Source organism: Bos javanicus, chromosome 10 (assembly GCF_032452875.1).
Source record: "Bos javanicus breed banteng chromosome 10, ARS-OSU_banteng_1.0, whole genome shotgun sequence".
Lineage (NCBI taxonomy): Eukaryota > Metazoa > Chordata > Mammalia > Artiodactyla > Bovidae > Bos > Bos javanicus.
This window is the reverse complement of record NC_083877.1, coordinates 102702829-102720368: the sequence shown is the minus strand read 5'-3', so window position 1 is coordinate 102720368 and position 17540 is coordinate 102702829. Positions and strand designations below refer to the sequence as shown.

The 17540-nt window shown below is 40.0% G+C and overlaps 1 protein-coding gene across 3 annotated transcripts in view; it reads right to left on the bottom strand.

The window, feature by feature from the left end:
- The window catches only part of TRIM69 (tripartite motif containing 69), a 35988-nt gene that overhangs the window by 7117 nt on the left and 11331 nt on the right, over window positions 1–17540 (bottom strand). For 2 of the 3 annotated variants that reach the window (XM_061429724.1, XM_061429725.1), the window contains 5 exons: window positions 7655–8131; window positions 6723–6818; window positions 3880–4113; window positions 3082–3104; window positions 2875–2999 (listed from right to left, as the gene is read on the bottom strand). In XM_061429724.1, the coding sequence (XP_061285708.1) occupies window positions 2875–2999; window positions 3082–3104; window positions 3880–4113; window positions 6723–6818; window positions 7655–8131 (955 nt within the window). Of the gene's footprint in view, window positions 1–2874; window positions 3000–3081; window positions 3105–3879; window positions 4114–6722; window positions 6819–7654; window positions 8132–17540 lie in introns of those variants that run through there. The other variant, XM_061429726.1, reaches the window with a different exon arrangement.

Sequence of the window (17540 nt, the reverse complement as noted above, 5' to 3'; positions counted from 1 at the left end):
AATGTAGATGAACAATAAACATGGTAAAGAGAGAAACTGATGATATAAAAAGATGCAACTTTTTGAAGAAATGTAACTGAAATGAAAAACATTCTAAACAGGATTAACAGAAGATTAGACAGTGCAGATGGAAAGATGAGAGAACTTGAATAGCAATAGCAACTATTCAAAATGAAACACAGAAAAAAGGCTTAAAAAGTGCTGAGCATCAATGAGAAGTGAGACAATTTTAGGTGGTCTAATGTGATTGAAGGCAGGAGAAGAGGGTGACGGAAGATGAGATGGTTGGATGGCATCACCGAGGCAGTGGACTTGGGCAAACTCCAGGAGATAAGTGAGGGGCAGGGAAGCCTGGTGTGCTGCAGCCCATGGGGTTGCAAAGAGTCGGACACAACTTGGTGACTGAACAACAACATGTGTAAAATTAGAGTTCCAGAAGTAGAGAAGAAAAGATGGAGGTACAAAACCTAAAAAAAATAATAGCCAACATTTTTCCAAACTTGATGAAAATTATAAACCCATGGATCTGAGAAAACACACCAAGACCCGCATAGTCAACTTGGTGGAAAAAAAGTGACAAAAAACTAAATCTTACAAGTAACCCATGAGAAAAAAGATAGTACATACAGAGAAATGATATAAAAGTGATAACAGACATCTCATCAGAAACTATGCAGGTGAGAAAACAATGGAGTGGCTTTTCTAAAGTAGTAGAGTCTATCAACCCACAATTCTATATGAGGAAAAGTATTTTTTTTAAATAAGGTAAAATAAAACTGTGGTGGTATCCAAACATTGTCATGGTAAAACTCAACATGTAGTAAAAGATTTAAAAGATGACATAAAAATGGAGACTGATATTAAGAGAAACAAAAGGAGTCTTCTAGACCAGCATGGATATTACTCCATGCTGGATGAACCAGAGGCAGGAAAAAAAAAAAAAAAAGCTGAAGGCAAAGTGCAAGAAAGGAAAGCGGGAAAGCAAAGCAAAAGCGGTAAAGGCAACAAAGGGTTTAGCCTGGTAGACCCTTAAAAAAACTCGAAAAATACCACATGGGATAGATCCAACGTATCCACTGGTTTCAGCGTCCATCAAATGAAAACTTTATTTCCATGTTTTAACTTGGCTTTTTTTCAATTTAAATCCAGCATAACTTCTCAAATTTGTTTTGGGAGCTTGAACAAAATATTTTCTTTGATGGATTTAAAACAATCAGATAGACATTATCAAACTTTGGCAAGGATTTGGAGAAACTGGGACTCTCATCCATTGGAGGTGGGAATTAAAATGAATCCACCATTTAAGGGGAAAAAATGTGATAGTTTCTTATAGTTAAGCATATACTTAACATACAACCCAGCAATCCCATCATTAGATATTTACCCTGAAGAAATTAAAGCATGGACTTCCCTGGTGGTTCAGTGGTTAAGAATCCACCTGCCAATTCAGGGGACACAGGTTCAATCCCTGGTCCAGGAAGATTCCACATGCTGTGGAACAACTAAGCCTGTGCACTGCAACTACTGAGCCCAGGTGCTGCAACTGCTGAAGCCCATGTGCCCTAGAGCCCATGCTCTGCGACAAGAGAAGCCCAAGCTCTGCAATGAAGAGTAGCCCCTGCTCACCAAAGCTAGAGGAAGCCCAGGTGCAGCAACAAAGACCCAGCGCAGCCAATAAATCAGTTAAATAAAAATAAATTTTTAAAAAAGAAAGCAAAAAGATTTATAAACAAATATTCAGTCAGGTTTCTTCATACTAGCCATAAACTAGAAACTATCCAAATGTCCATCAATTGGTGAATGAATATACAAATTGTGATGTATCCATAAAATACAGTGATTGATACATGCAACAACATAGGTGAATCTCAAAAAGCATTTTGCTAAATGAAAAAAGCCAAACAGAAAAAACTACATAATATATGTATGAGATTTTAGAAAAGACAAAGTGAAATAAAGTAGATCTGTGATTATGAGCAACTGAGGATAGAAGAAAAAGATTGACCACAAAGGGTTATGCAGGAACTTTTGGGGATGACAGAAATTTTCTATATCTTGATTTTGGGGATGTTTACATAAGTGTGTACATTTGTCAGACTCATCAAATTGTACATTAAAATTAACAAATTTTCTTCTATGTTAATTATACCTCAGTAAAGCTGATTTTTTTCATTGTCAGCTACCTGGAAACATTAGCAGGGGTAGATGTGTGATTTTCATTAAATCAGTAATTACAAATAATAATGAGTCTATAAAAAACTTTATTTAGATCTCTATTTCTGTAACTTTTTATTTGGAACTTTATTTTATGTTCTTGAAATGTTGTTTGTGTTCTTTTGTCCTGTCCTGTCCAGTTTTGGTTTTTTGTTTTTTTTTTTAGTATCTGCAGGATGACAAAAACTTAGTCACAGCTATTGAAACAATTGGTTTTCTTTTGAAGCACTTAAGATCTGTAAACAATCTCCTAAGATGATATACTCTATGTTATGAACATTAACCACAAGAGGAACTGTACTCATACATATGATGAATATGTATAGTAACTTCTACCTTCAGAGCAGAGATGCCTCAGAGACTTATATAACTGTTTTAGAAAAATATTAAAATATTGGTTGTTACATTTGATAGAACAGTCAAGCAAAATCATAGGCTGAGAAGTTAGTTCTGACACCAGACTCTATTCACAAGTATAAGATCCTGCATTCTTAGATAACAGTAAGAGAAGAAATTCAGTCATACCAACTAGCCTTTTGGCTAAACTTCATGCCTCCCTCCTTCTAGACTCAAACGTACTGTTAGGGCCACAGAAGAGGTCCTGAGAATGAAACATTAAATTGGGACCCCCAAGAACCAACGGCTCCTACCCACTGTTACCTGGAGAGAGGGTGGACTGCATGTCTCTCCACATCGTATACTGGATGGGCCCTTTGAACACGCCTGGGCTCAGCTTTCTGGAGACAAGCTCCTTGGGCGTCAGCATTCTCATTCCTTGCTCCAAGCTGCAGGGGACGTAAATTGTTTATTCTTAGACATCCTCCAGGGACTGAAGGCAGGCTATTAATACCACAAGGAGACATTTACCTGTCCAAGAGAGGTGTGATGTCCTAGAAGAGGAAAGGAGAAATGGAAAGGTTAGATGCGTGTTCATCAGCTCCAGAAATTTGTTTGGTGTTACTGGCCACCACCAAAATTTGATGGTCAAAACTGCAGTCCTATGCAGATGGCCCCCATCCCATTGCCACCAACTCCTCTCATCCTCCAAATGCCTTGTTTCTGATCTTCATCCTTCGTCTATCCCACGATAAACTGGCTTACTTTCCTCTGATTTTCTAGAGTTTCTTTTTACAGGAAACAAGAAAAAAATTAAGGTTAAGCTGTTTTTACCTATACTGCCACGTAGTCTCAGGAGAACAACACAATAGATATTCCCACCCCAAGGCCACTTTCTTTACTATGGCTAAATTAAGCTTCTGAGTCCTAAGGTAGTAACCAATGCCACTTTAGAGGTGAAGCGTCAGGTAGCAAAGATTGGCAAACAGCTTTTCAAACAGGTCAATTTATGATTACTGAGAGCCAGTAAAAATACAGTTTAGGTGGCAACATTCTTATTTTTGAGAAATAAAGCTTCAGAGTTCTTTATGGGGAAATATTAAAACAGATTTCTTTTAATGGCATCTTACTATCTTCTTTACTAGGCGTGTGAAAACTTTGAATTGAGTATAAGGCAAAAGGAACCTTCTGCTTTTCTCCCAGGGAATCTTAAAATCACTACAGCAGATTTTTTTCCCCTCCTGGAAGGGAAAATCTGCTTGTACATTCTTTCCAACCCTCTCTTCCCCCCTCTGTTGTACCCATTGTCATGTTGGTATGGAGTCTCACTTTGAGAAAGTCGAAGGGGTTCTGCTGCTCCATCCGTGCCTGGATGCTCACCAACATCTCCTTGGCTAGGAGACACTGTTCCTGAATGTGGCTCAGATTCAGCTCCATCTCCTCATTCAAGGCTTTCCCCTCTTCTCGGAGCTCACTTAAAAGGTCCTTTTCTTTGCTGTGCAGGAACTGATGCAGCTTTAGAAACTCCAGGGAGATGTGTTGCTGCAGATGTAGCTTGTTTTCCTGGAAACCTCCATGATCATCACCATGGTAATTACTGAGACTAGCATTTAGGGATGGGGGCCCACACCACCAGCACTCACACAACTTGGGAAATACCATAACAGGAAAACGCATACAAATACTGCATATCAACATTCAACTGTACTAAAAGGAGGCTTTTGGAAAACGTGTTCTGTCTTTCCCAGCTAGTTTAATAGTCAGGGTTGAAATAGTCAAAAGTCATCTCTAGGTTGCTGTTGCAAAACTGAGGTGGTAACCAATGCCATCTTAAATAAGACTGTGGGGTTAATCAAACTTTGTAAAATGAACAATAATACCCTTTTATCCAGAAGTACAAACCAGTATCTACCAAGTGATGCTGTTAGACTGGGTCCATAGGAGGCTGGAAGAACTGCCCTTTTTTAAGAAATCAGAACTGGAGGAGGCACCACAGTACAAAAAGAGCCAGAGATGGGCAATGTCTGAAGCACTTGAAATTGGTAACTGTTACACTGGGAGCTCTCTTCCTCGTGGGTAAGCCATCTGACATCCTGGCTTCTCAGTTCCTCATCATCATTTCTAGTGATTTTTACCTATATCTACTCATTCTTTTAGTCACATTGAGGGTTTTATCTTCCCCAGCAATTGTACCATCCCCAGAATTACTTTTTATGTTCACTTACCCAGGTTCCACTGTTGCAACTGTTATTGGATTTCATAGAATCCTCCTATTCATTGACCACTCCATTTCTGTTCATCAACTTCTCTGCCTTCATGTCCCCTCTTATCCAGCTTATAGTCTATGGTCAATCACTGTAATTGTACTCTTTAAAATAGTCTTAACTCTCACTGTCCTCTAGGTCAGACGTTTGCATTTTTCCTTTTACCTATTTCACCATATTTCTCAGTCTCATTTGTTAGTTGTGTCTCTAACCAAGCTTTGAATATTAAATTACTTGATATTCTGTCCTGGGCTCTTTCCCTTTCTCATTCTACACTCTCATTCTCGGTAAAAGCCTCTGCTCTCACAACTTTGAAGTGTAGTCTATACACTGACTTCTTATTTTCAGCCTAGACCAACTTCTCAACTCCAGATTCGTATATCCAACTGTCTATTTGCTATCACCACTCACCTCTCACATCTAATCAGTCACCACATGCAGGTAGTTTTTATTTACAAAGCATATGCTAAAGCTATTTATTTCTTTCAGTCTCTACTGCCATTTTAGTCCAAGCCATCATCGTTCTCTGGGATCACCACAGTAGTCTTCTTCTAACCATTATCCTTGTCATTGCCTTTCTCCAGTCCACATTCCACACAGCCACCAGACTGATGCTTTCAAAATGAGATGAGACCATGTCCTGTTTAAACCTTTTAATGACTTCTCAATTATGCACAGAATAAAATTCAAAATTCATAACATTATCTACAAGGGCCTACATGATTGGGCCTTATCTGCCTTTTCGGTCTCATCTTGCCTACCAAGATCCATCTTAATTGGCCTTCTTTCTGTTTAACATAGTAACTAGCTTCCTGTCTCAAGAACTTTTCTATAATGCTCTTTCCTCTTCATAGAACATTCTCCAGGCCATTTCCTTCATATTCCCCTCACCCAGTTCACTTGGCTAAAGATAACACTTATCCTTTCAATTCTCAATTTTTAATAAGAAATTTTTAATTTCAATTTTTAGTAAGTGACTTCTTCCATCTAGATTAGGCTCTCCGTTTATATACTCTAATATACTGTATATTTATAATCATTTATAGTAATTATCACAGTGATGTTTTATTATTGGTGGGATTATTTCATTAACATCTGTCTCCCACCATAGTTGGAATACAATATCTAGCATAATGCTGCACCACTCAAATATTTGTTGAATGAATGAGTGTTGACTGTAATAGCTGAACTAAGAACTCTTACAACAGGAACACGATTCTCTTAAGACATCTTTATTTCCATCTATCCTTCTTTCCCTCATTATATTTATTTCTTCTTCCAGATGTCAAATGCCAGAGAAGACTCTCCTCTATAGGGTAATTAATGAAGAAACAGAACTCCCAAATTATTCCCCCAGCCTAGGAACTGATTTGCCAAGTCCCTAACCATTAATGTTGTCCTAGAGGTCCTGTGAAGTTGAAAGTATAAGCAGTAGTTTTATTTAGTTTGGGAAAAGCTAAGAAGGATTAGATCAGAGAGAAAAGCCAGCAATCTAAGAGACCTTGGTTCAGAGAGGCCTGGTTTTAAGCCCAAAGGAAAGAAAGGTATTTCTTTGAACATAGCAATCTTTAGTGGATTTTTTAAAAATAAATTCCTTATTTTGCCATAGATAATAGGAAAGATCAGACAGATCACAGCCCCATAGCAATCACCTAGTGACTGCACCATGAAAAGGATCAGCTTATCTAGGGGAAAGGTCAGTCTGCTCTCTCTGTTGATCAGCTATTGGGAACCTACTCCACTGCCGTATTTCTTTCCACTCTACAGTGTCTGTTTTCTACTTCTATAGCCTGGTGCCATTTAGCATTTTGTTGTATATGTAAAGGTACCTTTCCACCCATATAGCTGAAGTTACAGGGAGGGTACAATTCCAGTTCTGTCTCATGGTCCCTCTGCCCTGCTCCTCACCTTGTGAGCAGCAATAGCATCCTTCTGCATATTCTTCAGGGACTGAAGCTCCTTCAGGGTTGCCTCCAGTTGACCCTGATGAATGGTAAGCTCCTCCTGGGGATACCATAAAGAATTAACCCATGCTAACTGGGAGATAAAGGGCCATGAAGAACATCTACCCCAAAGCCCCAGGGTGTCAGGGGGAAAGAAAGCAAGCTCCTGCTACAAAAGTCTCCTTTTCCCTTGTATCATAATTCCTGTCTCTTCCAAAAATTGTGAAGAAAATTACAAACTGCAGAGAAACTAAGTTTTATCTTCTTATTAGCTAGCTACAGGGCTTTGAGGAAGATAACAGAACTCTGTACATTTTCTAATATATTTACACTGTTCTTGCTATCTCTACTTTTACTTACATTGTTCTCACAACACTCGTTTCTTCCTTCTGTCCATCCAAATTCAAATAATTGCCCCCCTTTCAAGCTTTCTTTCACCATGCCTCCCCTGACTATTTCAGTTTTCTCTAATCTCTGAAATTCTAAACATTTGTGAATTACAAATGTGACAAAAATTTAGCTCTCAACAGTAGACTGTCTTATATTCCTTCTGTTGTTTTGTTCACTTTAAACTTGACTAAATTTCAAGACTTTTATAACAAAAGCAATATTTTACAAGTCCATGTTCTGTACAGTGTCTAGTAGAATGCTGTCAAGGCAAGGTTTAGGTAAATGTTTGATTTATTGAGGAAGTAGGCCAGGGCTCCCTTACTGCTTCCCTATGATTGACAACTACAGAGAAAGAACTTTGCAAGATACATTGTATTTTTTGAGCCCTCTGAGCTTTCTAATAATCACCTGAATGAAGGTGTGGTATTGAAAGAAGTCCAACAAACGATTTTTCCCAGCCTTCCTAAGGAATTGCTCAAGACTGTTCAAGACCCAGGGCTCACCCACCGTGAAGAAATGGACAGCATCAGAGATCTGCAGGAATTCTTTAGACTGCCCCACAGACAATCGAGCGTCTTTGCATTGAAAGCATATTAGTCTCCCATCTGGCTTACTGAACAGTTTCAGGTTCTCTCCATGCTCTGGGCACCGTGGATGGCCCTTGAGCAGGGGTAGCTTCTTAATCTTCTCTACCAGTTTCTCCAGTACAAGATTAAATGTACAGTTACTGTATTGACATAACATCTTACACTCAGGACAGAATGTTTCATTTGCTTGCTGCTTCCAAAAGTTTTGGATACAAGATTGGCAGAAGTTGTGGCCACAGCTTAGCATTAGTGCGTCACGAAACCAGTCATTACACAATGGGCAGTGTAATTCCGTAGTAATATCTTGAATCTGCACTTTGGAGGATATTTGGGTGATCACATCATTCACTTCAGCGTAGCTGTCTGAATCAGTTTTGGAGGAGAGGTTGGAAGATACCTTTGAAAAAGAACAGCTAAAATGAGTTTCTCTTTCTTGTTGCCCATTTCAGCATTTCAGAGTACTGGGCTCTGTTCCTAAAGGAGCTGAGAATTGGTGCAGCCAGAGTAAAAGCACTATCATCGCTTCTTTGAAAGTGATCAGTAAATTCAGTGTTCTCTAACATCAGAGTTTATTCTACTCCCAACATTATTAAACTTTAATAGAGAACCAAGGCAGAAGATGAAAGAGTACCCAATCAAAGAAATGTATTTCATTGTATATCACTTCTTCCACTCACTTTCTCCTTGTATCAGTTGAAAGTTTTACTTTAAACATTTGTTCTATTAGTTATTACCTTTCATTTTGTTTTCTAGAAGTCATGTGCAAAGAATTGGAAGATCAGATTCCTCAGTCAATGGCATAATATCATCAATTATAATATCATCCAGGCCCTTCACCCTTCCCTTTTAAAAAACATGTTCCAGAAATAACATTTATACAGAAAATGTAGAATCATAAAGGTACAGATCAATGACTTTTCACAAAATGAACATATCTGTGTAATCATAACCCTGATCAAGAAACAAAACATTTTCAGGATAACCAACAAGGTCCTACTGTATAGCCCAGGGAACTCTGCTCAAAGTTATGTGGCAGTCTGGATGGAAGTGGGGAGATTGGGGGAGAATGGATACATGTATATGACTGAGAGTCCCTTCACTGTCCACCTGAAGCTGTCACAATGCTAATTGGCTATACTTCAATATAAAATTAAAAGTTTATTTGAAAAAAGAATATAGTTGAAAACAGCATTAAAAAAAGAAAAACATTTTCAGCATCCCGGAAGTTCCCCCCCCATATGCCTGCTTCAAGTCACTATCCCTCATTAAGACTGACCCCCATCCTGACTTCCAACACAATATATTAGTTTTACCTGTTTTTAATTTTATATAAATGCAAATATATACTCTTTTGTTGCTGACCTCCTTTGTCAACATTATATTTGTGAGATTTATTCATATTCTATATAATTTTGGTCCATTCATCCTCATTGCTGTATAATATCCAGTGTGTAAATATGCCATAATTTATTTCTCTGTTCTACTGTTGATAGACTTTTTGAGTAGTTACCAGTGTGGAGCTATTATAAATAGTGTTGCTAGGAACATTCCTGCTCATGTTCTTTGGTGAATATATATTATATACAGACATATGTAGGAGATATTGTGGGTTGGCTTCCAGGCGACCACAATAAAATGAATATCAGAGTAAAGTGAAACACATGAAATTTTTGGTTTCCCAGTGCATATGGAAGTTATTACTGTAATCTATTACATGTGCAATAGCATGATGACTAAAAAGTACGTATCTTAATTAAAAATACTTTTTTGTTAAAATATGCTAACCATCATTTGAGCCTTCAACAAGTGGAGTCTTTTTGCTAGTGGAGAGTCTTGCCTCTGTGTTGATGGCTGCTGACTTCTCAGGGTGATGGTTGCTGAAGGCTGGGGTGGCTGTGGAGGTTTCTTGGAATAAGTAGTGAAGTTTGGTGCATTGATTGACTCTTCCTTTCACAAATGATTTCTCTTTAGCGTGTGGCACTGTTTGATAGCATTATACCCACACTACAGCTTCTTTCAAAATTGGAGTCAGTCCTCTCAAACCTTGCCTCTACTCTATCACTAATTTTATGGCATAGTCTAAATCCTTTGTTGTAATTTCAACACTCTTCATGGTATCTTCACCTGGAGTAGATTTTATCTCGAGAAACCACGTTTTTCCCTCATCCATAACAAGCAACTTCTCCTCTATTAAAGTTTTTTTTTTTTTTTAATGTGGACCATTTTTGAAGTCTTTGTTGAATTTGTTATAATGTTGCTTCTGTTTTATTTTTTGGTTTTTTGGCTGCCAGGCATGTGGGATCTCAGCTCCCTGACCAGGAATCAAAGCCACACACCCCCCACGTTGGAAGGTGACTGCCACTAGACCTCCAGTTGTTTTTGTTGTTCAGTGGCTCAGTTGTGCCCACTCTTTGCAACTCCATGGGCTGCAGCACACCAGGCTTCCCTGTCCTTCAGTCTCTCCCAGAGTTTGCTCAAACTCTTGTCCATTGAGTCAGTGATGCCATCCAGCCATCTCACCCTCTGTCATCCCCTTCTCATCCTGCCCTCAGTCTTTCCCAGCTTCAGGGTCTTTTCAAATGAGTCGGCTTTTTGCACCAGGTGGCCAAAGTATTGAAGCTTCAGCTTCAGCATCAGTCCTTCCAATGAATATTCAGAGTTGATTTCCTTTAGGATTGACTGGTTTGATTTCCTTGCTGTCCAAGAGACTCTCAAGAGTCTTCTCCAGCACCACAGTTTGAAAGCATCAATTCTTCAGTGCTCAGCGTTCTTTATGGTCCAACTCTCACATCCATACATGACTACTGGAAAACCCATAGCTTTGACTATAATACAGACCTTTGTCGGCAAAGTAACGTCTTTGCTTTTTAATATGCTGTCTAGGTTTGTCATAGCTTTTCTTCCAAGGAGCAGGTATCTTTTAATTTCATCACTACAGTCACCATCCACAGTGATTTTGGAGCCCAAGGAAAGGAAGTCTGTCACTGTTTCCATTTTTTCCCTATCTATGGGCCCAAGTGATGGGACTGGATGCATGATCTTAGTTTTCTGAATATTGAGTTTTAAGCCACCTTTTTCTCTCTCTTCTTTCACCTTGATCAAGAAGCTCTTTAGTTCCGTGAAATTGCAGTTAATTGAGTCATATCTTTAGGCTCCACTTCCAGTTCTGGTTCTCTTGATATTCCACCACATCTGCAGGTACTTCCTCCACTGAAGTTTTGAACCCCTCAAAGTCTTCCTTGTGGATTTTAATCAACTTCTGCCAAATTCCTGTGTATGCTGATAGTTTGACCTCTCCCCACAAATCGTAAGTGTTCTTAATGGCATCTATAGTGGTGAATCCTTTGCAGAAGGCTATCAATCTACTTTGCCCAGGTCTATCAGAGGAATCACTATCTAATGCAGTTATAGCCTTATGAAATGTATTTCTCAAATGGAAAGACTTAAAAGTTGAAATTATCCTTGTCCCATGTCCTGTTGGCAGGCATGAAAACAGCATGAATCTCATTGTACATCTCAATCAGAGTTCTTGAGTAATCAGACAAATTATCAATGATATTTTGAAAATAATTTTTTTCTGAGCAGTAGATCTTAACAGTGGGCTTAAAATATTCAGTAAACCATGTTGTCAGCAGATGTGTTGTCATCTAGGCTTTGTTTATAGAACACCGGCAGAGTAGATTTAATGTAAATCCTAAGGGCCCTAGGATTTTCAGAATGGTAAATGAGCACTGGCTTCAACTTAAACTTACCAGCTGCATTCGCCCTTAGCAGGAGACACGTCCTGGCCTTTGAAACTAGGGAGCCAGCCACTGACTACCCCTCTAGCTGTGAGAGTCCTCGGTAGCATCTTCTTCCAGTATAAGGCTGCTTCATCTACACTGAAAATCTGCTGTTTAGTGTGGCCACCTCACTAATGACCTCAGCGAGAGCTTGTGAACAGTTTGCTGTAGCTTCTACCTCAGCACTGGCTGCTTCACCTGGAACTTTCATGTCTTGAAGATGGCTCCTGGAGCCGTGTGTCCCCCTCGGCTAGATTCACACTCTTCTTCTGCAGCCCCCTCACCCCTCCCAGCCTTCCTGAAATCGAAGAGAGTTAGGGCCTTGCTTGGATGAGGCTTTGATTTAAGGGTTGTTGTGGCTGGTTTGATCTCTTACCCAGACCCCCAAAGCTTCCTCCATTATCAGCAGTAAGGCTGTCTTGCTTTTTCACTCTTCACAGCTTATTGGACTCACACTTTTAGTTTCCTTCAAGAAATTTTTCTTTGCATTCACAAGTTGGCCACATGGCACAGGAAACCTAGCTTTCAGCCTGTCTTGGCTTTTGACATGCCTTCCTCACCAAGGCTTAATCTTTTGTAGTTTTTTATTTAAGACATGTGACTCTTCCTTCCCTTTGAACACTTAGGGGTCATTGTAGGGTTATTAGTCAGCCAAATATCAATCTTGCTATGTCTCAGGGAATAGGCAGGCCCAGGGAAAAGGAGAGAGACAAAGGAATGGCCCATTTGCAGCAGTCAGAACACACACAGCATTTATTAAGTATCCTTGTCTTATGCAAGTGTGATCTGTGGGGCCTCAGAACAATTACAATAACATCAAAGATCACTAATCACAAGTAATATAATATCTGTGATAGAAATGTAATAATACATATAATTATATTTTTATTATATAATAATATGTAATATATCAGATATTAATATACTAATTTAAAAGCTTGAAATATTACAAGAATTTTCAAAATGTGGCACAGAGACACAAAGTGAGCAAATACTTTTGGGAAAATGGGACCAGTATACTTGCACAGAGCAGGGTTGCCACAGACCTTCAATTTGTAAAAAATGCACAATGCTATTAACATTCTTACATGTGTTACTATATGTCTTTTCTGTATTTTTTTGTGGACATGTGTAAACATTATACATGTGGAAATAACACTGATAGATCATGGGATATGAACACCTTTACCTTTACCACATAATACCAAACTGTTTGCCAAAACAATGGTAGGAATTTACACTCTACTAGCAGGACATGAAAATTTTGGTTGCTCCACTTCCTCACCAACGTCTATTTTTGTCACATTTTCTGTCTTATAACAAACCAACTGATGTGTAATGGTACCTCAGTATAGCTTTAGTTTTCATTTTTGTGATTACCTAATGCAGTTTAACCAGAGAAGGCAATGGCACCCCACTCCAGTACTCTTGCCTGGAAAACCCCATGGATGGAGGAGCCTGGTAGGCTGCAGTCCATGGGGTCGCTAAGAGTCAGATACGACTGAGTGACTTCACTTTCACTTTTCACTTTTCATGCATTGGAGAAGGAAATGGCAACCCACTCCAGTGTTCTTGCCTGGAGAATCCCAGGGATGGGGGAGCCTGGTGGGCTGCCGTCTATGGGATCAGACAGAGTCAGACATGACTGAAGTGACTTAGCAGCAGCAGCAATACAGTTTAACATTTTTCACATATTTGTGGATCATCTTTTGTTAAGAGAAGAAGTGTCTTAAGTCTTTTGTTCATTTTTTTAATGAGTTGTTTGTCTTATTGATTCAGAGCAGTTCTCTATATATTCCAGATACTAGTTCTATTTTGGTTGTTTTGTAAATATCTTCTCCCACCTTTGGCTTATGGCTTGTCTTTTCATCCCCATTATAGTGTCTTCCCATGAAAAGAAGTCCTTAATTTTAGTGTAATTCAGTGTAATTTCGGAGAAGGCAATGGCAACCCACTCCAGTACCCTTGCTTGGAAAATCCCATGGACGGGGGAGCCTGGTGGGCTGCCATCTATGGGGTCGCATAGTCAGACACGCCTGAAGCGATTTAGCAGCAGCAGCAGCAGCAGTGTAACTTAGTATAATTTAGTTTATAAATCTCTTCTATTTTATATTTTGTCTAGATTAAAGGCAAGTCCGGACAGGGAATATCTGTGTTTATTTCTGCTTGGAGATCCAAATTACACCAACCCTCCACCATTTTATGTTAATATTATTGGTTTCAAATCTGTAGCTCAAAGCATGCATGCTAAATAAGTTGCTTCAGTCATGTCTGACTCTTTGTGACCCTATGGACTGTAGCCTGCCAGGCTCCTCTGTCCAGGGGATTCTCCAGACAAGCATACTGAAGTGGGTTGCCATACCCTCCTCCAGGGGATCTTCCTGACCCAGGGATAGAACCTGCTTCTCTTACATTTCCTGCATTAGCAGGAGGGTTCTTTACCACTAGCTAGCTCACAGAGGGGATTGTAAATTTTAAGCCTAACCCTGTAGGAGGGCAAGCTTGTGGTTAAAAACTCTCCACAGACACTCTTATCACTCAGACCCCAGATCATGATAGTAAAGGTCCTTTATTATTTTTCTTTGCCACTCCTTCACTGAGGATGTAACCCTTCAAATGTGTTAGCATTATTTAAGGGTCTGAGGTCCAACTCCCTACTTGATGTGGGTCTAAAGATTGTTAAATCAATTTTACATAAGTTAAATAAATTTTTTTTTAATTGTTAAATCTGGGTTTTCCTGAGATACACAAAAACTCTCAGTGCTGATACAGCTCTCAATGACTCCAGCCCATCTCACTGCTTTCCAGTCTGTATTCTTTGGAATTTCTCTTTACTTTCTTGTACACTCAGGTATGCATTACAAAGGATGTTTGTTACATTTTAACTGGCATTTCAAGATGTTTTATAGTGGCAGGTTTTCCAGGATAAATGGTTCACAGTATTGCCAGGTGTTTCCCAGAATAAATGATTCACAGTATTATAGCTGCTATTATTAAATAGTAACCAGTAGAAGTGGATTTGATATCAGTACCTAAGAGTCTGATGAAGTAAACATTCAATAATTTCAGCTCTGTTCTAATTCCCAAACTTGTTAGGGCATAGAAGTGGGTAAGATAGAGGCTCTGCCCTTGAACTGCTCACATCTAGGTTTTCACTAGCATTTGTAGGTCATGGCAAAGTACTACTCGAAGTCTCTGGCCCATTCTTCTTAACCTCCCAACTCCTTTACCCTATCCCGTACCTCATAAGCATGTATGTGGAAAACCTAGCCCACACAACAAAGCTCCATACACGCATACACACACATCCCTATACACAGCTACCCTTCGGGCACACAGTTGCCTCTGGGAGCTATGGAGGTCCTAACAGTGGACACAGAATCTCTTGAATAGAGAATTTTAAGAGTCCTGGATGCATGGCATGTAGTTTAAAATATTTATGGGAGAGAGCATTTTCCAGCCATGGACTCTCTACCTTATAAAGAAGAACGTAGCTGGAGGAGGGTCGAGTGGGAGCCTTCCCAGGTCCAGCAGTGGCTTTTCCTGCCCACTCCACTCACCTTTATTCTACCTCATCTGAGCACTAGCCATGGGTTGAGCCTGTCTCTATTCTGGAATCAGCAACGAGAGGGTGGCCTGAAACCAAGTCTGGAGTTCCATCTCACAGGCCATATCTTTACCAGAACTGAACTTCTGGAGTCTCAGGGCCCTGTGGGATCTGTCTGATTTAGCTGTGTGGAGGACCTTGTCACCATTGACAGCCCAGGGCTCTCCTTCTTCCAGAGTATTCTGCCAGGATTCCTGAAATGACTTTGCCCCCAGCTTAGACTTTTCAAATGCCAGGATCCACTGTTCCCAGCATATACCATTACCAGCTCTGTGTATTCTTACCCTTTCCTAAATGCTAAAGCTGAAACGCTGTGATTCAGGAGTATAGAAATGGAGACTGAGATGAAACCTCCTCAGAGCAGGAGGATAATTTGTATAGTAGAGCTAAGTATGTTTTCAGTTCAGTTCAGTTGCTCAGTAGTGTCCGACTGTTTGCAACCCCATGAATTGCAGCACGCCAGGCCTCCCTGTCCATCACCAACTCCCGGAGTTCACTCAAACTCATGTCCATCGAGGCGGTGATGCCATCCAGCCATCTCATCCTCTGTCGTCCCCTTCTCCTCCTGCCCCCAATCCCTCCCAGCATCAGGGTCTTTTCCAATGAGTCAACTCTTCGCATGAGGTGGCCAAAGTATTGGAGTTTCAGCTTTAGCATCACTCCTTCCAATGAACACCCAGGACTGATCTCCTTTAGGATGGACTGTTGGATCTTCCTGCAGTCCAAGGGACTCAAGAGTCTTCTCCAATACCACAGTTCAAAAGCATCAATTCTTCGGCACTCAGTTTTCTTCACAGTCCAACTCACATCCATACATGACCACTGGAAAAACCATAGCCTTGACTAGATGGACCTTTGTTTGCAAGGTAATATCTCTAGTATGTTTTCTGCTGCTGCTAAGTTGCTTCAGTGGTGTCCAACTCTGTGCAACCCCATAGATGGCATCCCACCAGGCTCCCCCCATCCCTGGGATTCTCCAGGCAAGAACACTGGAGTGGGTTGCCATTTCCTTCTCCAGTGCATGAAAGTGAAAAGTGAAAGTGAAGTCACTCAGTCGTGTCCGACTCTTTGCAACCCCATGGACTGCAGCCTACCAAACTCCTCCATCCATGGGATTTTCCAGGCAAGAGTACTGGAGTGGGGTGCCATAGCCTTCTCCCTAGTTTGTTTTAGGAAAGCATAATAGATGGGTCCTTGATGTATGACTAGGGGGTGTGGTCAATGGAAATATATAGGCTATATAAGATAGGACTCAAAAGATCAGATCTTAGGCAGACAGAAGTGAGGAACATTATTATGGGAGAAAAAAGAAATGTTAAGTGTACAAATACTATTTTTCAATATGCATATTGGGTCCTCCACAGGATGAAAAGCTTAAATATAGATGGAAAATTTATTCTGAGGCAGAATCCCTGATGATTAGTCCATAGGTTTCTCTCATGCTCTTGAAAGGAAAACTAGAATTCAGAATTTGCTCTGACACTCAAGTCAGTCTAATCAAGGGAGTCCAAAGGATTCTGACGCTAAGACCTCAGTTGTCTCTATCTGCTGTACATCCCCTCAAGAATCTAAGTATCCAGAACTCTTAACTCTTCATTTCTAACCCTCCATTACCAGTTATAACTTTGTGCTTGCCTCTCCTTGTAAACTTAGTTTCACTCATATTCAGATCTGTTCTAGCCAAGAGAACATGGCTAAAAATGCTTTGCCTCACCATTCATCAGATTCCATACTCATTGATACCTTTCTTGCTCTCTTTCCACACTTATATTTTCACCTCTTTCTATCCAAATGCTTTGGCTTGAATTCCTAGACCTTTGCTCCCTAGTTTCCCTGTGTTGCCTGTGTTCTTTACCCCTGACACTTAATCTCCTCAAACCTGGGTCTTGCCTGCCTGGACCTAATAGAGCCATCTCTCTTGGAATATTACCCCTCCACCATTCTTCTGTCTTTCTGCAACGTCTATCAGACAAATATAAGCGCCTCTCCCTTTAGCCCACATTTCTCTTAATTTCCTTCTCATATTCTCTAATTCCAAAGTTCTCAGTGCTTTGCTCTGGACATTTTTCCCCATTCTTTTTTTATGGATGCTACTTTTTTTTTTTTTTTTTAACATTGAATGAGCTGAGTTCTTCCTCGGCTGTTTGCAAGAGACTTCCAAGAGGATGGAGGCAGGACCATATTTAAGGTCATTTGCTGTATGAACCAGTATGTGCTAGTGCTTGCTTTTCCCCATGATTAGCATTTCAGGGTTTCTTACAGTGCAGGATCTATGTCCTTCACTATTCCGTACCAACAGACTGCTTTTTACAGGCATGACTATCTGTCCTTGTTCAACTTCACCTTCCCTATACCTCAAATCTTTGTGACAAATGGAAATTAAAAACAAAAAACTCCAACTTCAGTCTGCTTGGCTG